General features: G+C 42.4%; 1 protein-coding gene across 7 annotated transcripts in view; it reads left to right on the top strand.

Moving 5' to 3' along the window:
• The window catches only part of sema4ba (sema domain, immunoglobulin domain (Ig), transmembrane domain (TM) and short cytoplasmic domain, (semaphorin) 4Ba), a 475,024-nt gene that overhangs the window by 405,675 nt on the left and 41,689 nt on the right, over nucleotides 1-27,660 (top strand). For all 7 annotated transcript variants that reach the window (XM_072564765.1, XM_072564767.1, XM_072564766.1 and 4 more), the window contains 6 exons: nucleotides 17,547-17,707; nucleotides 19,964-20,026; nucleotides 20,105-20,203; nucleotides 20,300-20,411; nucleotides 22,792-22,908; nucleotides 25,190-25,347. In XM_072564765.1, coding sequence (XP_072420866.1) covers nucleotides 17,547-17,707; nucleotides 19,964-20,026; nucleotides 20,105-20,203; nucleotides 20,300-20,411; nucleotides 22,792-22,908; nucleotides 25,190-25,347 — 710 coding nt within the window. The remainder of the gene's footprint in view (nucleotides 1-17,546; nucleotides 17,708-19,963; nucleotides 20,027-20,104; nucleotides 20,204-20,299; nucleotides 20,412-22,791; nucleotides 22,909-25,189; nucleotides 25,348-27,660) is intronic.

The raw sequence follows: 27,660 nt of genomic DNA, 5'->3' as shown, positions 1-27,660 counted from the left end.
CTGGAGCTCATAGCCTCTAATGTAATGTTACATAAACTCTTAGAGAAACAGACCCCTCAGTGCAACTCGTCCACGCTGACCAGACCTTAATCAAGTTCCATTTGCCAGCACTTGGTCTGTATCCCTCTAAACCCTTCCCATTCATTACTCATCCAGGTGACTTTTGAATGTTATAGTTATATCAGCCTCCACCACTTCCTCTGGCAGCTCATTCCATATACGTGCTACCCTCTGCGTGAAAAAGTTGCCCCCTTAGATCCTTTTTAAACCTTTTCCCTCTCACCTTAAACCTACGCCCTCTACTAGGTCTTCCCCACCATAGAAGATAGAGGAAGTGGGAAAATAAATAGCGACATCTTGAAAAATGTCCGTATTACAGGGGAGAACGTTCTGGACCTATTAAAATGCATAAAGGTGGATAAATCCCCAGGACCTGATCAGGTGTACCCGAGAACTCTGTGCGAAGCTAGGGAAGTGATTGCTGGGCCTCTTGCTGATATATTTGTATCACCGATAGCCAGATTTTCCCAGCCGTAACCATAGACGAGGTGCTAGAAGACTGGAGATTGGCTAACGTGGTGCCACTATTTAAGAAAGTTGGTAATGAAAACCATGGAACTATAGACTGGTGAGCCTGACGTCGGTGGTGGATAAGTTGTTGGAGGAATCGAGTGACAGTGTCTACACGTATTTGGAAAGGCAAGGACTGATTAGGGATAGTCAACACAGCTTTGAGCATGGGAAATCATGTCTCACAAACTTGATTGAGTTTTATGAAGATTTAACTCTTGTAGATCATCAGACCCATTGTCATAGTGATTACAAGCAGGCAGAACATCTTAAAGGAAAATAAATGAAAATAAACCCCTGCATTTATATATCGTTTTTCACGAGGACTGGATGTTTCAATTTGGCTTGCAGCCAGTTAAGCACTTCAGTGGACGCAGTTGCAACACAGGAAATATGCCAGTACGGAGACCTCATATATTATACACTGCCATAGAATCGAAGCCAAACCCAACAGATTCAGAGATAAAAATGCAGCTTTCATCTGACAGCAACTTGAAGTTCTTACGTGAGGAAGGTCTGATGCATAAGGTTTGTACTGCTGCTTGATTGATGTCTTAAATTCCCTGATTTCTTTGTTACCAACTGTCAGACAGACAACCCATACTTTCAGCAAAGGCCTCACTGAATCGGGCCCTTGCACTAATTTCTCCTGATGAACAACAGCAAATGGCCTTTCACTCATTCATAAAGGTGAAGAATGGGATAAGATGGAGGGATAAGATGCTGTTTTCTGCATCACTTCTAGGGTGGCATGGTGGCTCAGTGGCTAGCACTGCTGCCCCCTAGTGCCAGGGACCTGGGTTCAATTCCTGGCTTGGGCAACTGTCTTTGTGGACTTTGCACATTCTCTCTGTATCTGCGTGGTTTCCTCCCACAATCCAAAGATGTGCAGGTCAGGTGAATTGGCCATGCTAAATTGCTTAGAGTGTTAGGTGTGTCAGTTAGGGGAATGGGTCTGGGCAGGTTACTCTTTGGAGGGTTGGTGTGGACTTGTTGGGCTGAAGGGCCTGTTTCCATACTGTAGGTAATCTAATCTATATTTTGTAGAGGTGCATACAAGAGGGCAGTAGACCCTCTGTCAGTGGCTCACATATTCACCTCTAATGCCAAAAATCATGAGGCCAAAGTCCTACTCCAGAGTCAGTCCTATCTAAGCATTTGTTGCCACCCCACAGCGTAGCACAGACGGAGTGTCAGACTGCCAGAGGGACAATACTTCAAGTGAGAAATTAAATCAAGGTGGCTTCTTCTCTCTAAAGTGGAGGTAGAGAAGTCCATGGCACAGTTTTGAATACAGTTCTCCCTCGTGTCCTTGTCAATATTTATACTTTAACCAACATCACTTAAACAACATGATCTCATTATTATATTGCCATTGCAGGAGCTTTCGATGTGATCTGTGTTTTCTGCATTTAAAGGTAACTGATTGGTTTGAAAGGACTCTGGAACATTCTGTTAATTGTGATTAGTGTCATGTAGATACAAGTTCATTGGAATTCAATTTTATTTGTGACATGAGGCAATAATAAGGTATAGTACAAATGAACATTGAATCATAGCACTGTTATCTTGTGTATGGCATGAGTTTAGATGAATCATTTGTGATCCTCAGCCTTCTGTATGCGACCCACCCATGACAATGTGATCGGAAAGCTCAATGTCCCTATATTGTCTGGTGCAGCTTGTTATGATCTAAGTAGAGGATAGTGGAAGTTTGGAAATCCGTTCCCTATAAAGGGAAGATATATCAGTATGTTCACTGATGTGGGTGAAAAGAGAGACATTGTGTCAAAGCTTTTCATCTTGCACTCATCCGGACAAATGTAATCACTACATTTGTATCACATAAAAATGCAAAGGATGTGGACAAGGGAGAACTGAATTGTAGTATAGAATTACTCTGGACTAATTTTCCATTGTAGCGCCTCTCACAATTTCAGGACACCCAAAAGCACTTTACAGCAATTTAACTCATTTTGACATTGTTATAGTTATAACGTAGGAAAGGTGACAGCCAATTTCCACACAGCAAGCCCTCAAAAACAAATAATAGCCACATAATTGGTAAGGCGGAGCAGGCCTGACTGGCTGAATTACTTACTCTCTCTTATGTTGCTAATATATTCCAAACCAAATTGGCCGGTTAAGCCTGTGGAATGTCAAACTGAAATAATTACCATCCTTTCTACGTGCAGCTTCTTGTGACAGAATTACAATTGACAGGCAGAGTCGTCCAATGTCTGACTTAATAGTCAAGCCTACTGGATGTAATTACAATTTAATTATCTAGTTCTCCCTAGATGATGCTCAGATTATACTTGTTTTCAATTATTGTTCTGGTACTTAGCAAAGTTTTCTCACTAACCCCTTATCTATGTATAGTTGGTTCTGCTATAACACGTGTTTCATCAATGCGAATTGGCTTTAATGTGATTGAAGAATTTAGAGTGTTGTTCATAGAAGGTGAACTTTCCCTTACCTGTGACGGCTATAACGGGATTGCGGCCCCATTAGTTTGAATGGTGCTGCTACTGCACGATTTTCTTATAATGTGGGATCGCATGGAAACTGAACTATCGCATTATATCAGAACCAACTGTAATTGCTACAGGTTCTACCTTGTATCTGGATAATGCACTGCCTGGGTCTGCTCTTATTGAAGTCGCACAAAGTGTGTGGTCACTTGCTACCCATCAATTAATTGGTCTGCTTACTTCCACTGTTTTGTATTTCTGACATATGCTTTCATCTGGTTGGCATGGTGGCTCAGTGGTTAGCACTGCTGCCTCACAGCACCAGCGTCCTAGGTTCAATTCCAGCTTTATGAGACTGTCTGTGTGGAGTTTGCACATTCTCCCCATGTCTGCATGGGTTTCCTCCCACAATCCAAAGATGTGCTGGTCAGGTGAATTAGCCATGCTAAACTGTCCATAGCATCAGGTCAATTAGTCAGAGGGAAATGGGTCTGGGTATGTTAGTCTTCGGAGGGTCGGGTTGGGCTGAAGGGCCTGTTTCCACACTGTAGGGAATCTAATTATAATATTTTACAGCCGTACCATGAGCAACACTGGCGTGTCAAATCATGGGGCGTCTCAGTTTCTTGGGGGAATGTTCCAGAACCATAAATTCAAATCCTGTCACAGCAACTTGGAGAATTTACATTCAATTAATTAAATAAGTGAAGGATAGGATGCTAGCATCAGTAATAATGACCATAAAACTATGGGAATGACATAAAATCCTGTATAGGTTCTTCAAGGGAAGGAAATCAACCAATGTTACCTGGTCTGGTCTACATGTGATTCCAGATCCACAGTCGTATAGTTGACTCTTAACTGCCCCAGAAATGGTCCAGCTAGCTGGTCAGTTGTGTTCAGGATGGGTGACTCATTACCATCTTCCCAAGGGCAGTTAAGATTGGGGAATAAATGTTGGCAACACCCACGTCACATGGTTCAGTAAAGATAAAAACTGAACATGGTCAAGTAGGAATTCACTCAAATGAGAAACATTCCAAACAACAGAGAAAATGTAGCCACCAGTTGACTTTTTCATTCAGCTTTTGATCTTCATTCAATTAAATTTACATGAAGCAAAGATGACAAGGATTTCTGGAAGATCTGAAAGTTTTAATAAGGTTCTGAATAATATCTCAAAGATCACAATCAAAGAACAAATTAAGTCCCAGGGCTAAGGAATGACAGAGATGGATTTTATCTGAATTAATCTTGGTCTCTCTACATTAAAATAGGAAACTTGGACATTCAAAGAATAGGCGTTATATTACATTGGCTGGTGCAGATTGACTCTATGAAGATTCATAATATATGTTGGCTGAAAGGATTGACTAAACCAGACTTAAAGGATAGTTCTTTAGAATAAAGAAAAAAAGAATAAATGGTAGTTTTGAGGGTTCTTGTGGCACAGTGGTGATGTCCCTGCCCCTCAACTAGTAGGCCCTGGTTCAACTCCTTCTTGCTCCAGAGGTATGTAGTGACATCTCTGAACTGATTGATTAGAAAAACACATTAAATTTAAAATAAAAACAGGCAATGGGAGACCTTCTTGTGGTGCAGTAGTTTTGTCAAAAGGTGTGGTTCTGGAAAAGCACAGCCAGTCAGACAGCATCTGAGGAGCAGGAGAGTCGATGTTTCCACTCGGTATTGTCCCTACCCTTGAACAGAGAGATCTGGGTTCAGGTCTCACCTGCTCCAGAGGTAATGTTCCAATGCACTTTACAGCCAAATACATGCTTTTAAACAGTAGTCATTGTTTTAATGCAGGAAACCTGACAGGCAGTTTTTGCACAGCAAGCTCTCACCAACATAATTGCAGTTATAATCAAATGGTCTGTGTTGTGATGCTGATTTGTGAATAAATATTGACCAGAATACCGGGAAGAGTTCTTTCGTCCTTTTCTGAAGTGGAACCATGGGATCTTTACCATTAATTAGAGCGTGCAGATGACACATCAATTTGACATGTCACCCCGAATGATGACAGTGCAGCACTCCCTCAGCGTCTGACCTTAATCTCAGTGCTTCACTGCTTTGGGCCAGTGTTTTCCCACTAGCTCTTTGGCTCACTGTCATTGTTAACATATTTCAGCCCCATTTAAATCTAGCAGTTGATGGATTTGGGAGAGGAAACAGATTTCTGGGACCCTCTCCCTTCCAACCTCCCACCTGACGTCAATCTACCCTTTTTTTTTCGGATTAAATTCCTCTCCTGAGTTAGTAGCTAACCCGATGCATGCCTGTTATGATTAACAGACCCCTCATTGAGCACTTTGTCTGACCACAGTGTCCACCACACTCAATTGAACTGAGAGGGTGTAAGCCTCTTTGCAATCTGTCTGCATGTACTACAACTATGTGTCACACATGAATCATTTAAAGCAATATTTCTCAGTACACCTATTTCAGCTGAAATGGAATTGGATTCATAATTGAGGCAAACAAGCTAAGCCTGTTCCATGCTGGTAACCATGACAACAGTGGCATGAAAGCACAAAGAATTCTCCCTCCCTCCTCCAAAGTTTTATCTGTTTCTATCCCAGGGAGCAATTCATTCAACAAGAAGCAATTAGAGAAAATCTGCCTCTGTGTAATTGGCTTGTCTCCTGAAAACGTTTGCTGGTTTTTGTCATGTTTGATGTTCAATTACCGAATGAATGTTTGTTAAAACAGTGCAGAGCATAAGCAGAGATGGAACGCTGCAGGATAAATTGTTTACACTAATTCAAAGATGGTTGATAGCAAAATTCATCTTGCCTGAGTGCTAATGCTGTAAAGTTTACATGAACATGTCTGATTAAAGCCCAATTAGTGGCACTGTTCTGTTAAATACTAGACTTAAAGCACTTGAAGCAATTTGGTATTGTCACTACCTCAGGACATAAGCTCTGGGTTCAAGACCCATTTGCTCCAGAGGTGTATCTCTGGACAGCTAAGTAAAATATACATATCAGACTTATAGGAGATGTGAATAGATACCTGGTGACTGAATGGTTAATCCACTCAAGGATGAAAAGAGTTGAAAATATTGGCTTGAGAACAGCTCCAGTAGCTGAAAGCTTTCCCACAAAGATTGGAGCTCTGTACAGTTGAATGGTTTTGACACAAAAGATTTCAGCATGCAGTGCTGGCCTGCAGGTTTCCTCCATTTACATTGAAGGGGACTCTTTCTGACCAATGTGAAATTAAAATGCTTTTAAGCCCTATCCTAAGGGACACCACCTAGTTTACCTTTGAAATGGTGCCTGACCGATAAATTACCTCTTCCATATAGGGTGTCAAGTCTGATTGCATTTATTCCTGAATACCTCAGAACATAGCCAGCCACCTCCAACAGCTCTGCCCCCTCCAACATGCCCGCTCCCTCCCACAACATCCATTTAGATTACAACAAAATCACAAAGGCATTCAAAGAAACTGAAACGCAACCTCCATGATGGTCTACCATCAAAGTTTCTCGCGGTGTCCAGATGTTTGTGCTGTCAATGCTGGAGACTGTGGGATAATTCCAGAGGGTTAGTAACCATGTTGCTCCAGAATTAATTATCTGTCCATTCGTTATGTAAGACTGGTATAGCCTGCGTGTTCTGCTCTTCTCACATCTCGCACATTCTGGGTTATCAGGTCAATAACAATCTGAATAAATGGGGGAACAGAGCTGTTGGACTGAATGGTCTAGCCTGATATGTCTTCCGGTCTTATGGGTACAGTACCAGTGACACAATTGGACCAGTACTCCAGAGTTTGTGTATGGCAGTTAGAGAATTGAGATCCAGTTTCTTAACAAAATCGGGGAAAAAAAGACTGTTCTCAGGAAATGTGACCATGACACTGATGTGTTGTCCCAAAGACCCTCCTGGTTCATGCAAGATCTGCAGGGAAAAGAACTTGGCTTTCTCTCCTGGCTGCAGCTGTGTGGCGTAGTGTTGCCATGATGACCTCCATTTGCCCTCAGAGTGCCTATCAGTGCCAACTAGCGATGAGCTTCCATCTTTGCCCTAAGCATATCATCTTTCCTTTCAATGGCATGACCACTATGCCAAATAGGATAGATTGAGAACAGGTCTAGCAACTCTAGACCAGGCATCCATTTGCGTGTACACATTGCGCGTACACACACATCCCTACCTTTCGCTATCACATAGATGGAGATGTAGCCAACATAAAAGAGAAGGCAAAAGATGGGACTTACATTCCACCATGACAGCACAGTGGTTACTCCTATCAATACAATCATGAACAAACACCTATGTGACAGAGATCAGTGAGGATCAGGACAAGTGGATCTTTCATTCTTTTTCGTTGACTTATCATCTTTCACAGGCCAATCCAGTAGATATATTCAGCAGGACGTTTTCTGCACAGGCCCATGGGCAACTTGATAGTCCTGTACATTGTTGCAAATAGAACAGCAATCCTCTTGACCCCGGTTTCTACTTTCTGTCTCACACATTCATCTTGCACATATGAGATGTCAAAGCTAAGGTGGCAGGTAGAACATGAATATTGAAAGTGAAGGTACTCACTGCAAAAAGATGAGTTACAAACGAACAAACTGATTTTTTTATATTAAAGAAAGGCCTTTACTGGTCAGGAGAACGGAGAAACGAAAGTGAAATGCAAATCCTTTTTTAAAAAAATGTCATCAACTTTTTCCACTTAGTTTACTGTAAACTCCACAATTATATTTTTTTAACTTTAAACAGTTACTTGTTTAACAATAATTTGATCAAGTTTAATTAAATCATGTCACTTTGTATCAATATCTTAGTCACAGTATTTGATTTCATTTGATTTTTATTGTCACATGTACCAAGATGCAGTGAAAAGTATAGTACTGTGTGCCATCCAGGTAACTCATACCTTATGTAAGTACAGTAGGGTAATAGAATAGAATGCAAAATACAGTGTTACAGCTCCAGAGAAGGTGCAGAGAAAGATCAGCTCTGTATATGAGAGGTCCAACACAGGTCTGATAACAGAGGAGAAGAAGCTATTCTTAAATCTGTTGGTACGTGTTTTCAAATGTTTGTACCTTCTGCCAGTGGAGGAGGGTGGAAGAGGGTAAAGCTGAGGTGGGAGGGGTCTTTGATTATGTTGGCTGCTTGAGGTAGCAGCAAGTATGGATGGAGTCAGTGGATGGAAGGCTGGCTTATGGACTGAGCTGTGTTCACAACTCTCTTATTTCTTTTGGTCTTGAGCAGAGCAGTTGTGTACCAAGCAATGATGCATCCAGATAGAATGCTTTCTTAGGTGCATTTATAAAAACTGGTAAGAGTCCTTGCGGAAATGCAAAATTCTATTTAATTTAAGTCTCTCAAAAGCTGGTATTTGAAGTTAATATTTTCCCCAGATTTATCACTTTTGAGCTGAAAGTACTTAGAATGACTCATGGCTTCTAATTCCCAAGATATCAGAATCTTATTTGATGTCAGCTGTGGCTCAGTGTGTAGCACTCTAGCCTGGAGTTTGAAGATTATTGGTTCAAGTATAATGAATAAGCTGATATTCTAGTATGGGTGAGTTGTAATATCTTGCAGAAGGATAAAACTCAACAAAAATACAAAAATTGCTGAACCTCAGTGTAAATAGCATTCTTATGAAAAATTATGAACCGATTCTCCATATTAAATGCACATTCATGGATTTTATTTGCGGTAAGTTCTGCAGTGGATAAGAAAATGCTATGGCTCCCAAAGTCCATGAGTTTGTTGGGATAATGGGGAGTCTTACCTGTGTTGGAGCCCCCATTATTGTTTGGGCTCATAGGAAGATTCGCTAATGTCCCTATCAGCTTTGGGTCATGTGCTGTTTGTGATGCATCGAGTGTCCGCACTGTGACATCTTCCCAGATGACCACAGCTGGCATCTTGTGGTATTTGCCACCTTTACCATGTGGTACTGGATAAGAGGTGTTTAAGGTACTTTGCTGACACCAATCCTTCTTTGTCATGAACCTATCTAGTGATTAACCATAGCAGTTATCCCATTCAAAGGGATCTATAAATGGAGACACTGATATTAGATAACAAAAAATTGAATTACATTGGAGCAATAATTACAAATTGATTTGGTTAGGCATAATTGGTCACTCCTTAGGGACTGGTACAGATACATCTGCTTCCTCTGAAAGCTGGAATAAAACTCTTTCTTTCCATCTCCAGACCTCTGTGTGAGATCAGCAGAATGGTTGGAGCCAGTGTAACATGAACATTAACCCCTTCACTGCTATTACTTCAATCAACACTCACTTTTGTAAAGCTGCCAAGAAGTGTAACCTGGTTTAGTTGCATAATTGGAGGAAGAGGGACAGAGAGAGAGTAGGGGGAGTGGTGTTGAAGAAGAAACTTCGAGGTGCTTCTTCTGTTTGCCAAAGGGTAGAAACACGGAAAGTAGGAGCAGGACGAGGCAATTCTGCCCTTTGAGCCTGTTCCGCCATTCAGTATGATCATGGATGTTCATCCAACTCAGTACTCTGTTCCTACTTTCTTCCCTTACTCTTTGATCCCTTTAGCCCTCAGAACGACACCTAATTCCTTCTTGAAAACCTTCAACATTGTGGCCTCAGTTGGCTTTCTGAGACAGAAAATTCCACAGGCTCACCATTCCCTGGGTAAAGAAATATCTGCTTAACTGGAAGCACCTCAGGCAAATGGATTTGGATGACAGATTGGCCATGGTTTCAATTCATGGCAGCACGGACTTAAGGGGGCCGAATGACTTCCTTTGTCTGCTGTGCTCTTTCAACATTGCTACTTCAGTCTAAACAAATTCTGACTTTCTGAGTTGGAATCAGACTGCTGCCAAGGAAAAGTGGCCTCTGCATTGTGCCTACTCTTAGACTGACCTCCATTGACCATATTTCACTGAGGCCACAGGAAATGAGAACTCCTGTTGTACTGAATCCCTGGCTCCTGGTCCCCACTGTCATTGGATAATGATGAGGGATGATGGTGTAGCATCCTCTGAGGTGGCTGAGCAAGCCATTGAATAGACTTGCACCAGACTCAGGTATTTATCATTTGGAAAACTAGGAATGAAAAATAAATACATCATTGACATTATCACCCAAAATTTGAGATCAAGTATAGAATGTTATTAAGATGCCACCAGCTGTCAAAAGCAAGAATGCTTGAGACATTAGTCAAAAAGTGTGGTGCTGGAAATTAACAGCGGATCAGGCAGCATTCAAGGAGCAGGACAGTCGATATTTCAAACATAAGCTCTTCATCAGGAATAAACTGTAAATCTTGATCAGCTTTTGAGTTCTGATGAACTGCCTTTCATTCCTGATGAAGAGCTTCTACTCAAAACATCGACTCTCCTGCTCCTCAGATACTGCCTGACCGGCTGTGCCTTTCCAGCGCCACACGTTTTGACTCTGATCTCCAGCATCTGCAGTCCTCAATTTCTCCCAGGGTTGAGACACTGCAAGACAGTGACTGGTGTGGACTCCATGGGTCCTTCTGTTCCATTATGAAGTGTGAGGAGTCCTGCTTTTATTCCCCCAATTAAGAGGCTGGAAATCAGGAAGAAAATCCGAAAATGGTGTCAATACTCAGGCAGCACAAGCATATCTGAGAATAAAACATGTCAGGACAATGCCCTTTCATCAGAACTCAAAAGCTGATCAATATTTACAGTTTATTTTGCAGCATCAGAATCCTCCCTCCTAAGGTTTGACTGCACGCTTCTTTTTGAATGTGGCCACACTTGATACCCAGCTGTGCTTGGTTCTGACAAGAGCTGAACATTCACTTGGTTGGCAGCTGACAGGCAGCAGATTAAAGCACCATCCCAATCTGGGATTCCGATCTATAACCACAGCTCAGTAGCTCAGTACCACAAAAACCACAAGTGGCATGCATTTGGACAGGAGCCAAGCTTAGACTGTTCCAGGAAGGCTGATAATGGATCATCTGACATCTCTTGTTTTGCTGTACTGGGAGCCAGTTAGCTCAACAAGAAGATAAAGGCTTCTTTAAATATATTTTTTATTATGTTAAATTGTGTGTTATGATGATTGTTAGGAGGTAGCTTCCATATTTAATTTGTTGGGTATTTATGAGTGATGTTTCTTATTCATCAGTACTCAGTGCGGAGGTTTTGCTATAGCGTTTCACAGCTGGTTGATGGAACAATTTGCCATTCTGGTCTTTGAACTTGTCCTGGAAATGCCCATATATCAGATAACTACGTCTGGCCAGATCCCAGCCAAAGGGGAATGAAAAGCTTGCATTGAAATAGCACTTCCCATGACCACCGGATAGATGTCTTCACAGCTAACAAATTACTCTTGAGTAAAACAGCAAAGTGCAGATGCAGGAGACCTGAAACAAAGAGAAACTCAAAGTCTAGCAGATGTGAGAGTCAACAGAAGGGTTTTGAAGAACGATCACTGGACTCAGACTATTTTCGAGTCTAGTCTCTGTTGTACTGCATGAGAACAGCTGCTCTTTCCACTCAGCCAAACTCCCATAATCCAACAATGTGACAATTGCCCAGATAATGGGCTCTCCTTATGTTGACTGAGAGATGAATATTGGCCAGGTGATAGTGTATAACTCATTTCCAAAGAAAATCCATATCAAACTCAAAACCTTAACTCTCTCCACAGATACTGCCAGACCTGCAGACTTTCTCCAGCACTTTGTTTGTATTTCAGATCTCCAGCGTCTGCAGAGAGCTCAGCACTAATTCTTGTCTTCAACTACTGGGTTAGGTCTGGAGCCTAATACCTTGTTGTTTAGAGGAAAGAACATTACCAAGGGAGTGCAACTGACAACAAAGTATAAAGTGTAGGCACATTTCCATCCAGAAGTCTGGTGTGTGGCAAAAGGAGAGAAACTAGCTGTCAAGGAACTGGTGTTTGATCATTTCCAAGTAAGGATTCTAACGCCTGCAAGCAAAGCACAAGGTTAGCTTGTCCTGAGGCAGTTTGCATCGACTATAGTGAGTTCGTCCAGACTTTGGGGCAGCCAGCCACCTACAAAATAAAGCTTTAAGACCAGTAACCTGTCATCATCAAAGGATTTCAGGAAGAGCTCAAAAGGGGGAGAGAGCAAAAGAAAGAGAGGCAGAGAGGTTTAAGGAGAGAACTTTAGAATTGTTACATTATTGGCTGGATGGGGGATAATGCTCCCCTCACTACACTCCAAAAATAAGTTTGAATTTCGAAGTATGCCATCAATGTTGTGTCAGCGTGAGATCCTCCATGACTCCCAGCTAGTGCTCCCTCGGATAATTACCGCTGAATTCTGAATGTTTTTCACTGGGGACCCGTGGTCAGCTGAGTCTCTTCAGAAGTCAACTGCTGCAGCCAGAGGAGATTTCCATTTCATCTCAGGCTTTGGGTCTGTTTCAAAGCCACGTCCCAGAGGCGAAGAGTCTGTTTGAATGGATTCTCTCAGTCAGTTTCTTCCCATCATATTCTGAGTCTGAATCCATTATCACTAACAGAAAGCTCAAGGGAATTCTGCTCAAATAGCAATATTTTTTAACACATTCTGGAATAACCTGTCAGGAAGCCAGAAGCGTTTTATTATGATTGAGCACGTGGTCTTACACAGCAGGAAGAAATGAAACAAAGACATGCAATGTAAATGATCATTTTCTAATTACATATTTGGAGTTTTTTTAATAGAATCTTATAACAGAGCAAGAAATTGAACAGTTCATCAACTTTACCAACACATTCCACCCTGACCTTAAATTCGCCTGCACCATCTCAGACACCTCCCTCCTCTATCTCAACCTCTCCATCTCCATCAATGGTGACCGACTCAACACTGACATTTTCTACAAACCCACCGACTCCCACAGCTACCTGGACCACACCTCCAGGAGACCCTGCCTCCTGGAAAAACACTATCCCTTATTCCCACTTCCTCTGCCTCTGCTGCATATGCTCCCAGGAGGACTAATTCCACCATAGAACATACAAATGGCCTCCTTCTTTAAAGACCACAATTTCCCCTCTCACATAGTCGATGATGCCCTCCAGAGCATCTCATCCATTTCCCGCCCCTCCACCAACCCACCCTCCCCTCCTGGCACCTTCCCCAGCAACTGCAGGAATTACTGAACCTGTGCCCATACTTCCCCCCTCACCCCCATCCAAATCCCCAAAGGAGCCTTTCACATTTATTAGAGTTTTATTTGCTCTTCCACACATATCATTTATTGAGCTCCCGATGCAGTCTCCTCTACACTGGAAACAGGATGTCTCCTTGCAGAGCGCTTCAGAGAACATCTGCGGGGCACCAATCAACCCCACCGCCCCGTGGCTGAACACTTCACTTCCCCCTCCCACTCTGCCAAGGACATGCATGTCCTGGGTCTCCTCCACTGCCACACCCTAACTACCCGATGTCTGGAGGAAAAACGCCTCATCTTCCACCTTGGGACCCTCCAACTTATGGCATCAATGTGGATTTTACCAGTTTCCTCATTTCCCCTCCCCCCACCTTATCTGAATTCCAACCTTCCAGCTCAGCGTCGCCCTCATGACCTGTCCCACCTGTCCATCTTCCTTTCCACCTATCCATTCCTCCCTCCCCTCTGACCTATCACCTTTTCCCCCACCATCCACCTATCGCGCTCTCAGCTACCTTCCCCCCCACACACACCCCCCTCCCATTTATCTCTCCACCCCTGAGGCTCCCAGGCTCATTCCTGATGAAGGGCTTATGCCAGAAACATTGAGTCTCCTGCTGTGCGGATGCTGGCTGACCTGCTGTGTTTTACCAGCATCACACTCTCGACTCAAATCTCCCACATTTGCGGTCCTTACTTTCGCCAAGAGGCTGTTTAGCCCATCATTCCTATTCTAGAGATCTGTTTATGGCACAGTAGTAAGGTCCTTATCTCTCTCTGAGGATGCCTGGGATCTAAGTTCCATCTACTCCAGAGGTGTGTCATAATATGTCTGAATATGTTAATTAAGAATATTAACATGTGCCGCCTCTTCAGAAGAGCTACCAAGTGATTTCAGTTTTTCCCCTTATGCCTCCAGATTTTTTCTTTTTCACATTTTCAACTTTGTCCCTCCCCTACCTTTCCTCCATCTATGAAAATTGAATGTGTCCACAGCCCTTTTAGTCAGTGTAATGCAGATAAAAACAAGTGAGTGTTAAAAAAAACCTCTCCTGTCGGGTTCCTCAGACGATAATTTCAAATCGGTAACTTCTGGTTACTGTGACCTGTCTTATTTCTACTCACTTGAGGGACATGGGCATCATTGGTCAGCACCGAATTCATTGCCCATGTCTAGTCACCCCTTGGGAAGGTGGTGGTGAGCTGCGTTCTTGAACCACTACAATACTGTGCTGTCTGTGTAATCCAGTGACAGCAAAGAGCAGTAATATATTTCCAATTTGGGATGGTGATTGGCTTAGAGGGGAACTTGGTGGTCTTCCCTTGTATCTTGCCAATGGAAACCCGTCAACTCCATCAAAATTCTTCATCGTTTTGAACAGGTCCATTCAATTTCCTCTTAGCCTTCTCTGCAGTGAGAACAATATCAGATTCTCCAATCTCTCCCCATGGCTGAGCTCCTTTATCCCTGGCTTCTTTCAGACAAGTGTCCTCAGCACCATCTTCAAGGCCACAGTATCCTTCTGAAGGTGTGGGTGATGCAGTACTCCAGCTCAGGGCAATCCAGTGACATCCAACATAATTGCATGGACTCTGGGTCTGTCATGTGCTATCGACAAAATGTCATTGGATTTGATGGGAGCCTGTAAACAAATCAGCGTGCTAAATTATTAATCGATTTAAATTAAATTGTAGTTTAGTTTTGTGTCAGCATAGTGGCTTCCTGACTTAGCAAGGTGCAGTGAATTGATCCTCTGCACTGAAAATATGGTTTCTTGAAAATAAACAACTAGATGCCAACTGCTTGAGTCAGTCTTATTTTCACATATAACTTTTTATTAAAAATTCCAGCATTTACACTCTTGAGTAATGAAGCCAAAGGTGTTTGAAAAATTAATACATTTGTGGTATTCATTAAAACCTCTTCTTCCCATTCATGTTTATTCCCTGTCTAGAGTATTGAGTCTGTCATGTTCATATTTGATGGCATCCAAGGGTGACTGTTTACTGTGTCTTTCATAACTTTAGTACAAGTGTGACATTTTGGCAGCTATCAAAATATGATTAGACACACACAAAGTGATGGGACTGATATTTGGAGTAGCATGTATTATTTTGTAAATATATAAATTCACGATGTTCCCAGTAACATTTATACAATGTTACCAGAGAAGACGCTTTAATATCCAAATGGCTCATTCATGGAATTAAAGTTGTCTTCGTGGAATCAGAATTCCATAGGAGAGCTATGACAAGATGGAAGATCATTCAGCCCATTGTCCCCAACTCTGTGCAAGAACAGCTCACCCAGTGTCCCTCCCCTACCTTTTCCCATCAGCCCTAAATCCTTTCTCTTCAGATAATTATCCATTTCTCTGTTGAAAGCCACCATTGAATCTGCCTCCAGGCAGCCTTTCTTACGGGGAAGTAATGGCCTAGTGGTATTGTTGCTGGGCTGTTAATACAGAGACCCAGTTAATATCCTGGAGACCCAGGTTTAAATCCCAGTATGGAAAAAGTGAGGACTGGAGGTCAGAGTCAAGAGTGTTGTGCTGGAAAAGCACAGGTGGTCAGGCAGCATCTGAGGAATCTATGATATGGGCAAAAGCCCTTCATCAGGAATGAGGCTGATGAAGGACTTTTGCCCGAAATATCGATTCTCCAATTCCTTGGATACTGCCTGACCTCCTGTGCTTTTTCAGCACCACACTAAACTCAAATTCCAACATGGCAGATGGTGGAATTTGAATTCAATAAAAAATCTGGAATTAAGTGAATCCATTGTCGATTGTCAGAAAAATGTATCTTGTTGACTAATACTCTTTAGGGAAAGAAACTGCCATCCTTACCTATTCTGGCCTAAATGTGACTCCAGAACCACAGCAACATGGTTGACTTTTAACTGCCCTCTGGGCAATTTGTGATGGGCAATAGATACTGGCCTAGCCAGTGACACCCTCATCCCGTGAGTGAATAAAAACAACCACAATGGTGCAGTTTAAGGAAGGATATTTTAAATTTATTTCCTACGTCAATGCACAAAGACAGTTCAGTTTTCAGCCTAAAAGAGCTTGAAGATTGTAGATAATTAAACCAAGGTGTGGAGATGTAAATCAGTCCCTATTTAAACATACCATCCCTTAAATGTTGCCCATTTTAATCATGGCAGTCTCGTGATTGTTAAGTCTGATGATTAGACATCCAGTCACAGGCTACAGTGGACGATCTACCCGAAAGTTCAGTGCCGTAATGTGACAGTGCTTCATTGTCAGAGGTGCCATCTTGCAAATGAGCTGTTAAACTAAAAGTTCACCTGTTGACATGACAATCCCATAGCCCTGTCCATATAAACAGGGAATTCTCCAGTGTCCAGACCAACGTTGCTCCCATGACTGCAACCAAGATCAAAAGACCATCTGGTCATTTTAGTGTCTGCACCTCAAAGGTTGTATGTTACATTGAGGTACAAATCAATGAGGCACCACAAAGATGCAAAACCTTCCTTTTTGAAGCCCTTCCTCTGAATCTCTTTTAAAAAGTGACATATTTTGCTTTTGAATTTTATACAGATGATTGGAGAAGTTGGGACTGTTTTTTTTGGGAAAGAGATGGTTGAGTGGAGATTTGATAGAGATGCACAAAATCCTGAAGGGTCTGGACAGAGCAGATAGAGAGAAATTGTTAACCACCATGGAAAATTTGAGGATTACAGCTTTAAGATAATTTAGCAAAGGAAGCAATGGTAATTTAAAGGAAGCTCTTCCATACATGGACCAGTTAGGATCTGAAATGCGCTGCCTGAGAACGTGGCAGAGGCTTGTTCAACCAAAAGGGAATTGGCTCATTACCTGAAAAAGGTGAAACAGTTGCAGCTTAAAGGCACGAGAATGGCAGCATGTGACTTTCTCCTTCAGAGAACTAGCACAGACACAGTGGGTTGAATGGCCTCCTCCTGTACTGTAAGCATCCCACTGTACTGTATTGTACTGTCCATTTGAGCTTCAGCTATTTAAACTGGTAATTATTTCTCAAATAAAACAAAGAACTGTGGATACTGCAGATCTGAGGCAAGCACAGAAATTGCTGGAGAAACTCAGCAGGCCTGGCAGTATCCGTGGTGAGAAAGTAGAGTTAATGATTCGAGTCCAGTCCTGAAGTAGGGTCACTGGACTGGCAAAATTAACTCTGCTTTCTTTCCACAGACGCTGCCAGACCTGCTAAATTCCCTCCCAAAATATATTCAAGGTAAAACCTTCCAGAAAGCCTGACGAACTGGAGCGAGAGGCTGCTGTCAGCTGCCTATCTGTTTTGGGAGTAAAGAGCTTTTGCCACTTGCTCTAATCAGAAGGATTTCTTCTCTTTCAGATAACACAGACAGACCTGTCAAACATTTCCATCGAGACGGAGTGCGAAACTACACAAAGCTGCTGCTGAGTCCCGAACATGGGCTGCTCTATGTTGGTGCAAAAGATGCCATTTTCTCTTTGGACGTTTTCAATATTGCTCCCAATGAATTTAAAAATGAGGTATATTCTTATTTCCAGCTGAACGGTGGTGGGACGTTATCTTGCTGCAGAGCAAATAAGCACTGTCATACTTGGCTATTTCTCTTCCTTATTTCTTTTAAACGTCATTCATTTGGGATTTAATGGACAATTAGTGCGATGGCATAAAGCAGAAGAATGTCTTGACTGTCGATACAAGTCCATTGGGAACTATCAAAGCACACTTCACTGTCAGTTGTCAGAGCATCCATCCAGACACAGGCACAGGGTCACAGAGATACAGTTCAGTCACATTGTTTCACCAAATTTCCTTCCACCCCAGCTCCAATTCTGTCATTAGATGCTGGGCACCTCTCCCTGAAGCAGTGACTGACAGCATATCTCCTGCTGTCACTCATGTCGTGTAATTACTGAACCAAGATGAGCCCAGCTTCCCAAAACCTGTGCAGACTAACCCTCTGCTGGCTCCCAATTTGGAGGGAGCCTCCGCCCAGATCTGACAGAAGCAATCCAATTTGATATTGAGGTCAGCGACAGTCATGTGTGGTGAACCAGTTAGGGGCTCCTTCTTGACAATCCTGAATTGAATATTTATCATTGAAATTTCACACAATCACTTGCCTGGAGGCATCGTTAATCCTGTTATCAACATCAGTTAGTCTTAGAACCCCACGCTGAATATTGCTACTACAACTATTGTCAGGGTGCTGAACACTATTAGTGGCAGCAAATGAATTTCTAGAAACAAAGAACGAAAATACAAAGTACACTGAGTTTTGTTGAAATGTACGAGTTTATTGAGGGAATAGACTATCAGCCATTCACCAAATTCTGTTAATTCTTGAGAAAAGGACAGGAGTAAATCACTGATTTATAATGGAAGTGGCATTTCTAGTGTGTCAGGGAAAGAAAGTGAGAGATGGTTTACAACATTAGACAGAGAATTGCATCCAGTTTCTCCAATTCTTTGTTAGGTTCATTTCCTCACTGGTCTCCAACATTGTAAGTGGGATTCTCTGTGCATTGAATGTTTTATGTCTTTTCTTTATTCTCTCGGAGGGGGGTTGATTTTGATTATTCTACTTATTGTGACGAATGGCACAAGTGCACTATTACAGTAAACGACTAAAGACTTTCTGCTGTAGACACTCAACTGTGGTGGAGCATGAGTTGACTTTTAAGGAGTTGCTTTAATAGATTGTTCAAACCACAGTTGGAAAATCTCTCACTGTTCCCAACATTTGAATAGGAACTGTCTGGAAATGTTTTGAAGAGGAGACTATGTGCATCCCACTGTGTGACTGCCAACCACTAATGACAGGCACTGTTGAAAAGGGTGGCCTCTCTATTATAATAGGAGGCAGTCAAAGTGCCACATGGTCATTGGCTCCTTCTCCTCATTCCACAATGTTACTCCAATGTTGACTCGCCCCTCCTGTCACGTGGAATTCATTGAATCACATGATCGAGCCTCAGTTAGAAGATCAACCTTAACGTCGTGGAACAGCACAGTGAATCTGAAGGGCTGACTGGATAATGACTGCCCTTTTTAAAAATGTTGTCAGTGGTGCTTGAGTGAAGCATTGCTCACTTAATTTGATTCATGAAGGCTAACTTGGCTATAAAAGGGGCCTATTCAGGATTGGGTGCAGATAGACAAAGAAATTGCTGCTTAGTGATAGTCCATTAGAAACCAAAGGCTTCTACCTTTGTTAGAGACAGGTTGAGATAAGTGGTTATGTAAATTAAGGGCTCCACTGCACATTAAGCATGGGACAATGAAAGTAGGTAGGTATATATGAACTACTACAAACAGGAAAGGGATTGAACCCATTCGTTGGCATCATTCTGTACCAACAGTAGCCAATCCCCATATAGAGGGCTGAGATTGTACCAATTTGACCTAATATAGAGGTAGGCTATTTTCTAGGCACCCCTGTTATGTAAATGAGGAAGTCTAATGTCACTACATCCAAAGAACACCTGGAAAATGTCTGACTGAGCATTGGACTGAACCATTTTGGCAGCATCCTGAACTTAATAATATCGACCCAAAGTCACAACTTCTGAAATCTGTTGACAGTGAGTTTCTGTTTAAAATTTGTCAATAGGTTATTAGTGATTCCTACTGCTAGAACCATAAACTGTGCATTCCCTACCTTTAGCAGCTTTGACGGCAAAGATAAGCTGTTGACAGTGAAGAGTTGAGATGGATTATTGGTTGTTTAATGGATGTCAGTGCAAGATCTTAAATCAAATCTGAATATCCTTTTACAGGTGATTTGGGAAGTCCCAGAGCAGAAGAGGAACGAGTGTCACTTTAAGGGCAAGAGCCTGTCGGTAGGTGAAAATTAACGGTTGAGGTACATTTAAGAGCAATGGCGAGTCAGAGGTTCTAATGGGTTTCTCTGGTTTCAGAGTGATTGCTTCAACTACATCAAAATCCTCCTTCAGGTGAACAGCACACACGTTTATGTTTGTGGGACTTATGCTTTCAGCCCAACTTGTGCCTACATCGTAAGTGTTGTCACTGCTGTCTTTGGATGTGAAGAATTTAAAATGTTGCCAGCTAATTGCAAGCACAAGGTGTAACCTGTTATCTTTTCCTCGTAGCATATCGCAAACTTCTCTCTTGAGAAAAGTCGCTTTGGTAATCTCTTAACAGAAGATGGAAAAGGCCGCTGTCCCTTTGACCCGACCTATAAATCGACTGCAATTATGGTTGGTGGGTAAAAGCGGGTTTCAAGTGCTGGTTACCCAGTATGTAATTATAATTCTGTAAATGAGACGGTATCCTGAGCCAGTTAACTGTCAGATTACAGGGTTGCTGGTTGGAGCGTACATCTTAATCCAGTAAAGGCTTGCTCTGCTGACCAGATGTTGTTCCTGCCAGTGAACCTGACTCTTCCAGCGGTTTCGCTCAGTTTTTCTTTCTCTGGAGTTTGGAAGATTGAGTGATCTGAATTGGGTTATTGAAGATTATGTCAGGATTCACGCAGTGCACAAAGGGAAACTATCTTTTTTTGATTTCCTGAACTAAGGTAGAAATCTTAAAATGAGAGCCATGCCATTTAAGAAGTAAGTCAAGAAACTGTCTTATAAAAATAGGTTGGAAGGAAGTTTGGGTCAGTTTTGGACAGGTCCAGGGATAAGAAGGATTCAGAGGGACATGGACCAAATGCAGGCAAGTGGGTCAAAAAAAAAGCAAATTAATTTTGATGCTGGAAATCAGAAACAAAAGCAGAAATGCTGGGAAAATGGGCAAATGGGACTAGTTCAATTTAGGAAACCTGGTTGGCATGGACGAGTTGGGCTTACGATTCTATGACTAAAAGACTGAGGACTGGGTCAATTCAAGACTGAGACTGACAGATATTTGTTATGTTGGAGTAAGAAGAGATATGGAGCAAAGGTGGGTTAATGGTGTTGAGGTCAACAATCATGTAAACGAATGGTGGATCAGACTCGAGAGGCTGAATGGCCACTGCTGTTTCTGCGGTTCCCTCTCAATCAGCAAGACTCAACGCTGCGCCACATGTTGCAGCCTGAATCTAAGCATATACAAAAGAGCTGATCTCCAGAGATGTGGCGAGAGTGATCATACTTTGACAGAGCCCAAGCGTAACTGGATTCAGTCAATGGGAATCAGGAGTGACAAATCTTCATTCGCTGGAGTCGTAACTAGTGTAAAAGAGGATGATTGTAGTTGCTGAGGCCTAATTATCTCTTCAATAATATGCCTTTAGAATTTCCTCTGGGTAGTGTCCTACTCCCAGTCATCTTTAGCTGCTCACTCAAGGACCTTTCCTCAATCATAAGGTCACGTGTTTGCTAATGGCGGCACAATGTTCAGTTCTATTTCTAATCCCTTAAATAAACAGATAATGCCACTATGAAGTAAGACTTGCACAACATTCAGACTTAGTCTGATAAATGGCAAACACATTTGTGCCACAGAAGTGCCAGGCAGTGATTACTTACAAAAAAAAGAGATCATAACTCTTCCCTTGATGTTCAACAGCATTACCATTACTGATTCCTTCACTGTCACCATTCTGGATGTCAAGTTGGCCAACAACACAGTGGGGTGAACTACATCAGTTCTGTAGCTATAAGTGCAGGGTGAAAGCTTGGTAATTCTACAGTAAGTAACTCACTTTCTGACTTCCCAAAGCTGTACATTTTGCAAAATCCAGGAGTGCGATGAACTCCCCCTCCACTTGCCTACATGAGTGCAACTCCAATAATGCTCAAGGAGCTCAAAACATTCCAGGATAAAGCAACCCTGCTAATCCACAAGTTAAATAGTCAATCTTCACCACAGTGGCAGCAACTCACCAACACACTGGGTGTCACAGTGGCTGAGTGGTTAGCACCACTGCCTCACAGCGCCAGGGACCTGGGCTCGATTCCCAGCTGTCTGTGTGGAGTTTGCACATTCTCCCCGTGTCTGTGTGGATTTCCCCCAGTTACTCCAGTTTCCTCCCATACTCGAAAAATGTGCAGGTCAGGTCAATTGGCCATGCTATATAGCCCATAGTGTTAGGTGGATTAGTCATGGGTAAGATGTAGGGGAATGGGTGGGTTGCTCTTCGGAGTGTCGGTGTGGACTTATTGGGCCAAAGGACCTGTTTCTATACTGTAGGGAATCTAATCTAACCTAAACATTACTTTCCAAACCCATGACCCCTACCATGCAGAAACACAAGGGAGGATAATACATGGGAACACCTCACCTGAGTATTTCCCCACTGAGCTATACATCATCTTCACTTGCAACTATATTGCCTTTCCTTCACTGTTGCTGGGTTTAAATTCTGGAGCTCCCATCCTAACAGCACTGTGGGTACTCCTATACCAGATGGACTGCAGCAATTCATAACATAGCTCACTGTCATCTCTCCAGGGCAATTAGGGATGGACAATAAGTATTGTCTGTTCTATCAATACTCAAATCCCGTGGAAGAATAAAGAAAAAGGCATTGAAGCCACAGTTCTCTTGCATTTTTTGATTAACTGTGTTTTAACTTTTTGAATCTGATATTATTAACTCCTGAAGAATTCTATTGATGCCGTTAATCTGTGCTTGTCTTTGCTTTTACCAGATGGAGCACTATATGCAGGAACTGTCAGCAATTTTCAAGGGAATGAGCCAATCATTTCAAGAAGTCTGGGAAACAAACCTCCCTTAAAAACTGAGAACTCTCTCAATTGGCTTCAGGGTAAGTAACAGGCAACAAACACATGAGATATGCATTGTAAAGATGAATGTCTTTAAAATAGCTAACTACACCTATCAGAGTGGACTTTCCAGGACAGCAGTGCTGGTGTGTGAAGGTAGCCCAGGGACATGGGTTGATTGCTGATCCGAGCTCCATCGTTGCAGGGAGGCGTGGAGTTCAGGAGAGATGCTGGCCCACAAGTGAAAGACAAGATCAAAAGGGGGATCAACACATGCAAACAGTGTAAGAAGCAGCTGGAACCAAAGTTCTGCCTCCCTCCACGTGGCTAGAGTTTTTAACTTTTTTTGTGGGATATCGATGCCCATCTGTATTGAACTGAGTGGCTTGCAAGGCCATTTAATCAGATATTTGAGATTCAACCATATTTGTTCTGGGTCTAGAGTCACACATAGGCCAGAACAGGTAAGAACAGCAGATTTCCATCCTTAAAGGACAAGAGAGGACACCACATGGTTTTTACAATCAGTGATTACAGGGTTTCCATCAGACGAGTTTTTATTTCTAGATTTTATTTGTAAATTAAATTCAAATTCACAATTTACCATGTTAGCCTGAGGATGCCGAGTTACTAGTCCAGTAATATCACCACTATATTACTCCCTCGCCTGCCCCATCGTGCCAAATCGCTGTTTCTGTCCCAGTACTGAATCTCAAAACAATACACTTAGCATTCAGTATAGCTGACATTGGCTATATTCAGATAAGGTTTGTTTCAGCATGTGAACACAAATTAAAGATTGAAATTTAGCTCATTCTAGATCATCTCAATTTCATTTTCTCACTCTATTCCTTAATCCAAAAGTTTCTATACACATGTTCATAGAACCACTTCCCTAAAGAAAGAGGCCCATAGAGTCTGCCCTGAATCTCTGAAGAGCATTACATCCACATCTATCCCTCAACCCTATGGCAATAACCCTGTGTTTCCTATGGCCAACCTAACTATGGGAGGACTCCACGCAGACTCAGGGAGAATGTGCAAACTCCACTTAAACAGTTACCAAAAGCAGGAATTGAACCCAGGACCCTGGCACTTTGAGATAGCAGTGCTATCTACTGAGTCACTGCACCATCCTTGATTTCTGTCTTGAACAAACTCAATGATTGAGTTTCCACAGCTTTCTCTGGTGGAGAATTCAAAAGATTCACCATCCTCTGAGTGATGAAATTCTTCATCTCAGACACTAATGACCAGCCCCTTATCCTGAGATTATGTGCTAGAGTTAACAGCCAGGAGAATATCTCTAACTATACTGTAAAAATTCTATGCTGTAAAATTCTCTGTCATACTTTGAAATGAGAGAATACAGAAACTGTTTCCTCAATCTCTCCTCATAAGACACTCACTTGATCTGATGCATTAAAATAAGTGTAAAGGGTGTCTACAAAACCAATCTCTGTAATTCTATGTTACCTTAACCCGTAAAGCATGGCCCTCCAGGTTGGTTATTAATAAATACCGTGGATACCAGCATTCACTTTATAGAGCTATAATGCACCAACCTCCCTCTGGACAAGCAAGAGAGATCTTTGAAAGTGGATGAACATGAAAATAATAGGATTATGTAAGAATGACTCTATAACTTGGCAGCAGCCACCCAGGGCAATCTTGATAGAGTGGAACTGTCACTTAATTCAGCAAACTCAAGGTTGAATCATGAGGCAAAGATCCAAATGCTCTTAGATTGAAAAGACAGTGGGTCCTGACCACAGATCACTGGGTTTTGGGGCATTTCTCTTTTGTTGACATTGTTGCGCTTAATAAACTTTCCAATTAGACTTTTCTCATCGTTGCTTTGCTGACCCTGGTGAGGATGAAATAAAGCACTAATAGCAAGTGATGTCTTGCCTTTGACTGTTTTGTTGTTGTCCAGACAGAAAGATGCTTTATGGAGTACAGGAATGTATTCTGTGCATTTATTCCCCTGCATATCATGGACTGTTGTGCCAGGCTTGCTGTGAGCTAATGAGATTCTAGCTTCTCAGCAGCCTGAATTTAATGTTCGCATTTCACCCCATGATCATTTCAGTGGGCGGAACAGCAACCCCTGCCAAGGGGTAAAAGCCAGGCCACTAACGTTCTGATTCTACACAGCATTTGCTTGGCGGCATTTAAAGCAACATCTAATCACTTCAAATACAAAAGCCCCATTTAATTCACTTTGTCAAACTTAGCATTAGTATTCCATGGTAAGGATCCTCGTGATTTACATCAAACTCCTGGATGGACATATTTTAAACTGTTTGGCATGTTTTACAGATCCATCATTTGTAGGTTCGGAGTTTATTCAGGAGGGAGTGTCTGCAAAGAATTCTGACAGCGATGATGGAAAAGTCTACTTCTTCTTCAGCGAAACTGGCAAAGAGTTTGACTTTTTTGAGAACACCATTGTATCACGGATAGCCCAAATCTGTACGGTAAATACAAACGCCTGGAGAGCTGAGAGGCTCCCATTTCTGGTCATTCTTTCCAAGTGAATTTTTTTTTTGTGGAAAACACACTGACTTTCCGTTCTTATTAAAGCCTCTGGGAATTCAGAATCTAAGACATCATTTTCAGGATCTCGATCTAATTCACTTCAGTTCAGAAAAAGAAGTTTCCCTGGGAATAATCTCATAAGCCTGAGAATTGAGTTTGAATGTTGCCTTTGCAGTTTGACAATTTGAAATCTAAAAACAAAAATAGTTGTTGAATAAATGCACAAAGACTCAATAAAAGCAAGCTTGTTCACTAATCTCCTTTCGTGAAGAAAGCTTCCAGCCTTTATTGATTCCCATGCCATGTGACTCCAGTCCCACACCAGTTTGGTTGATCTTTAACTGTCCTCTGAAGTAGTGATGAAGCTAATCTATTGTCTCAAACTCTGACAAAGTAGCACTGGGCAATAAATTTGAATAAAATTGACATTATGTTGAGGTTGCACAGGACATTGGTGGGACATCTTCTGAAGTACTGTGTCCATTTCTGAACACCCTCTTATAGGAAAGATATTATTGAGCAGGAAAGGGTTCAGAAAAGATTTACCAGGATGTTCACTGGAATGGAGGGTTTGAGTTATAAGGAGAGGCTGGGAGATTTTTTTCCTGAGAGTGGGAGATTTCAAGACTAGGAGGCATATTTTTAAGATTTTAAAAAGACACAAGGGGCAATTTTTTTTACGCAGAGCGGTCTAGCACATCTCATCCACTTCCCGCAGCTCTGCCCCATCAACCGCAACAAGGACAGAACCCCTTGGTCTTCACCTTCCACCCCACCAACCTCTGGATATATCACATCATCATCTGTCATTTCCACCACCTACAAATGGACCCCACCACCAGAGATATATTTCCCTCCCCTCCCCATCCATTTTCCATAAAGATTATTCCCTCTATGACTCTCTTGTCAGGTCTACGCCCCCCACCAATCCACCCTCCCCTCCTGGCACCTTCTCCTGCCACCATAGGACTTGCAAAACCTGTGCCCACACCTCCCCCCCTCACCTCCTTCCAAGGTCCCAAAGGAGCTTCCACACCCATCTGAGTTTCACCTGCACTTCCACACACATCATTTACTGTATCCGTGGCTCCCGATGTAGTCTCCATTGGGGAGACAGGATGCCTACTCACAGGGCGCTTCAGAGAACACCTACAGGACACCTGCACCAACCAACCCCACCACCTCATGGCCAAACGCTTCAACTCCCTGTCTCACTCTGCCAAGGACATGCAGGTCCTGGGCCTCCTCTATTGCCATTCCCTAACTACCCGATGCCTGGAGGAAGAACACCTCACCTTCCGCCTTGGGATCCTCCAACCACACAGCATCAGTGTGGATTTCACCAGTTTTCTCATTTCCCCTCCACCCACCTTATTCCAGTTCCAACTTTCCAACTCGACACCAACCTCCTGACCTGTCCTACCTATCCATTTTCCTTCCACCCTCCTCTCCAACCTATCACCATTACCCCCACCTCCATCCACCTATCACAGTCTCAGCTACCTTCTCCCCCCCAGCCCCACTCCCCTCCCATTTATCTCACCACCCCGTTAGCTCCCAGCCTCATTCCTGATGAAGGAGGTCTCTTGCCTGAAATGTCACTTCTCCTGCTCAGCAGATGCTGCCTCACCTGCTGTGCTTTTCCAACACCGCCCTCAGAAACCCACACAGACATTGGGAAACTGTGCAAACTCCACGTAGACAGTAGCCCGAGGCTGGAATCAAAGCTGGGTCCCATGCTGTGTGTAGGATCTTGCTATGCAGAAATTTGTTGCTGCATTTGCTACATTACTACTGTGACTACACTGTGAATGTATTTCATTGTATGTAAAATGCCTTGAGATATCTGATAACTGAGAAAAGTATTGTATAAATGCAAGTTGGAAAGAGATGCCTCCTAGTTTGCCATCCATAAAGATAATTTTTTTACTGCCATGACTTAGGTTATAATAAAACACTCCCTTTGTGACATAGAAGTAGTGTAATGTACTTCCTTGGGAGAGAAAAATGTATTTTTAATATAAAAAATATATTAGAATTAATTGAACCCATGTACTAGTTAACCAGATAATCTTTTTGAGTTGCGAACTATATGCATTTTCAATATTTCACATAGAAACAGTGATTTCTTTAAAAATTTAAATCTGTCTTGACTGGTGAAGATTGTGGAGTTGGCCAATAAAAACGTGATGTTTGGATTTGCACAACGCATGCTCACACTGCAGAACTCAGAGAGGCCAAGCTAGAAATCT

Source organism: Chiloscyllium punctatum, chromosome 48 (genome assembly GCF_047496795.1).
Source record: "Chiloscyllium punctatum isolate Juve2018m chromosome 48, sChiPun1.3, whole genome shotgun sequence".
In the NCBI taxonomy this organism is placed as follows: domain Eukaryota; kingdom Metazoa; phylum Chordata; class Chondrichthyes; order Orectolobiformes; family Hemiscylliidae; genus Chiloscyllium; species Chiloscyllium punctatum.
This window is presented reverse-complemented; position numbering and strand designations above follow the sequence as displayed.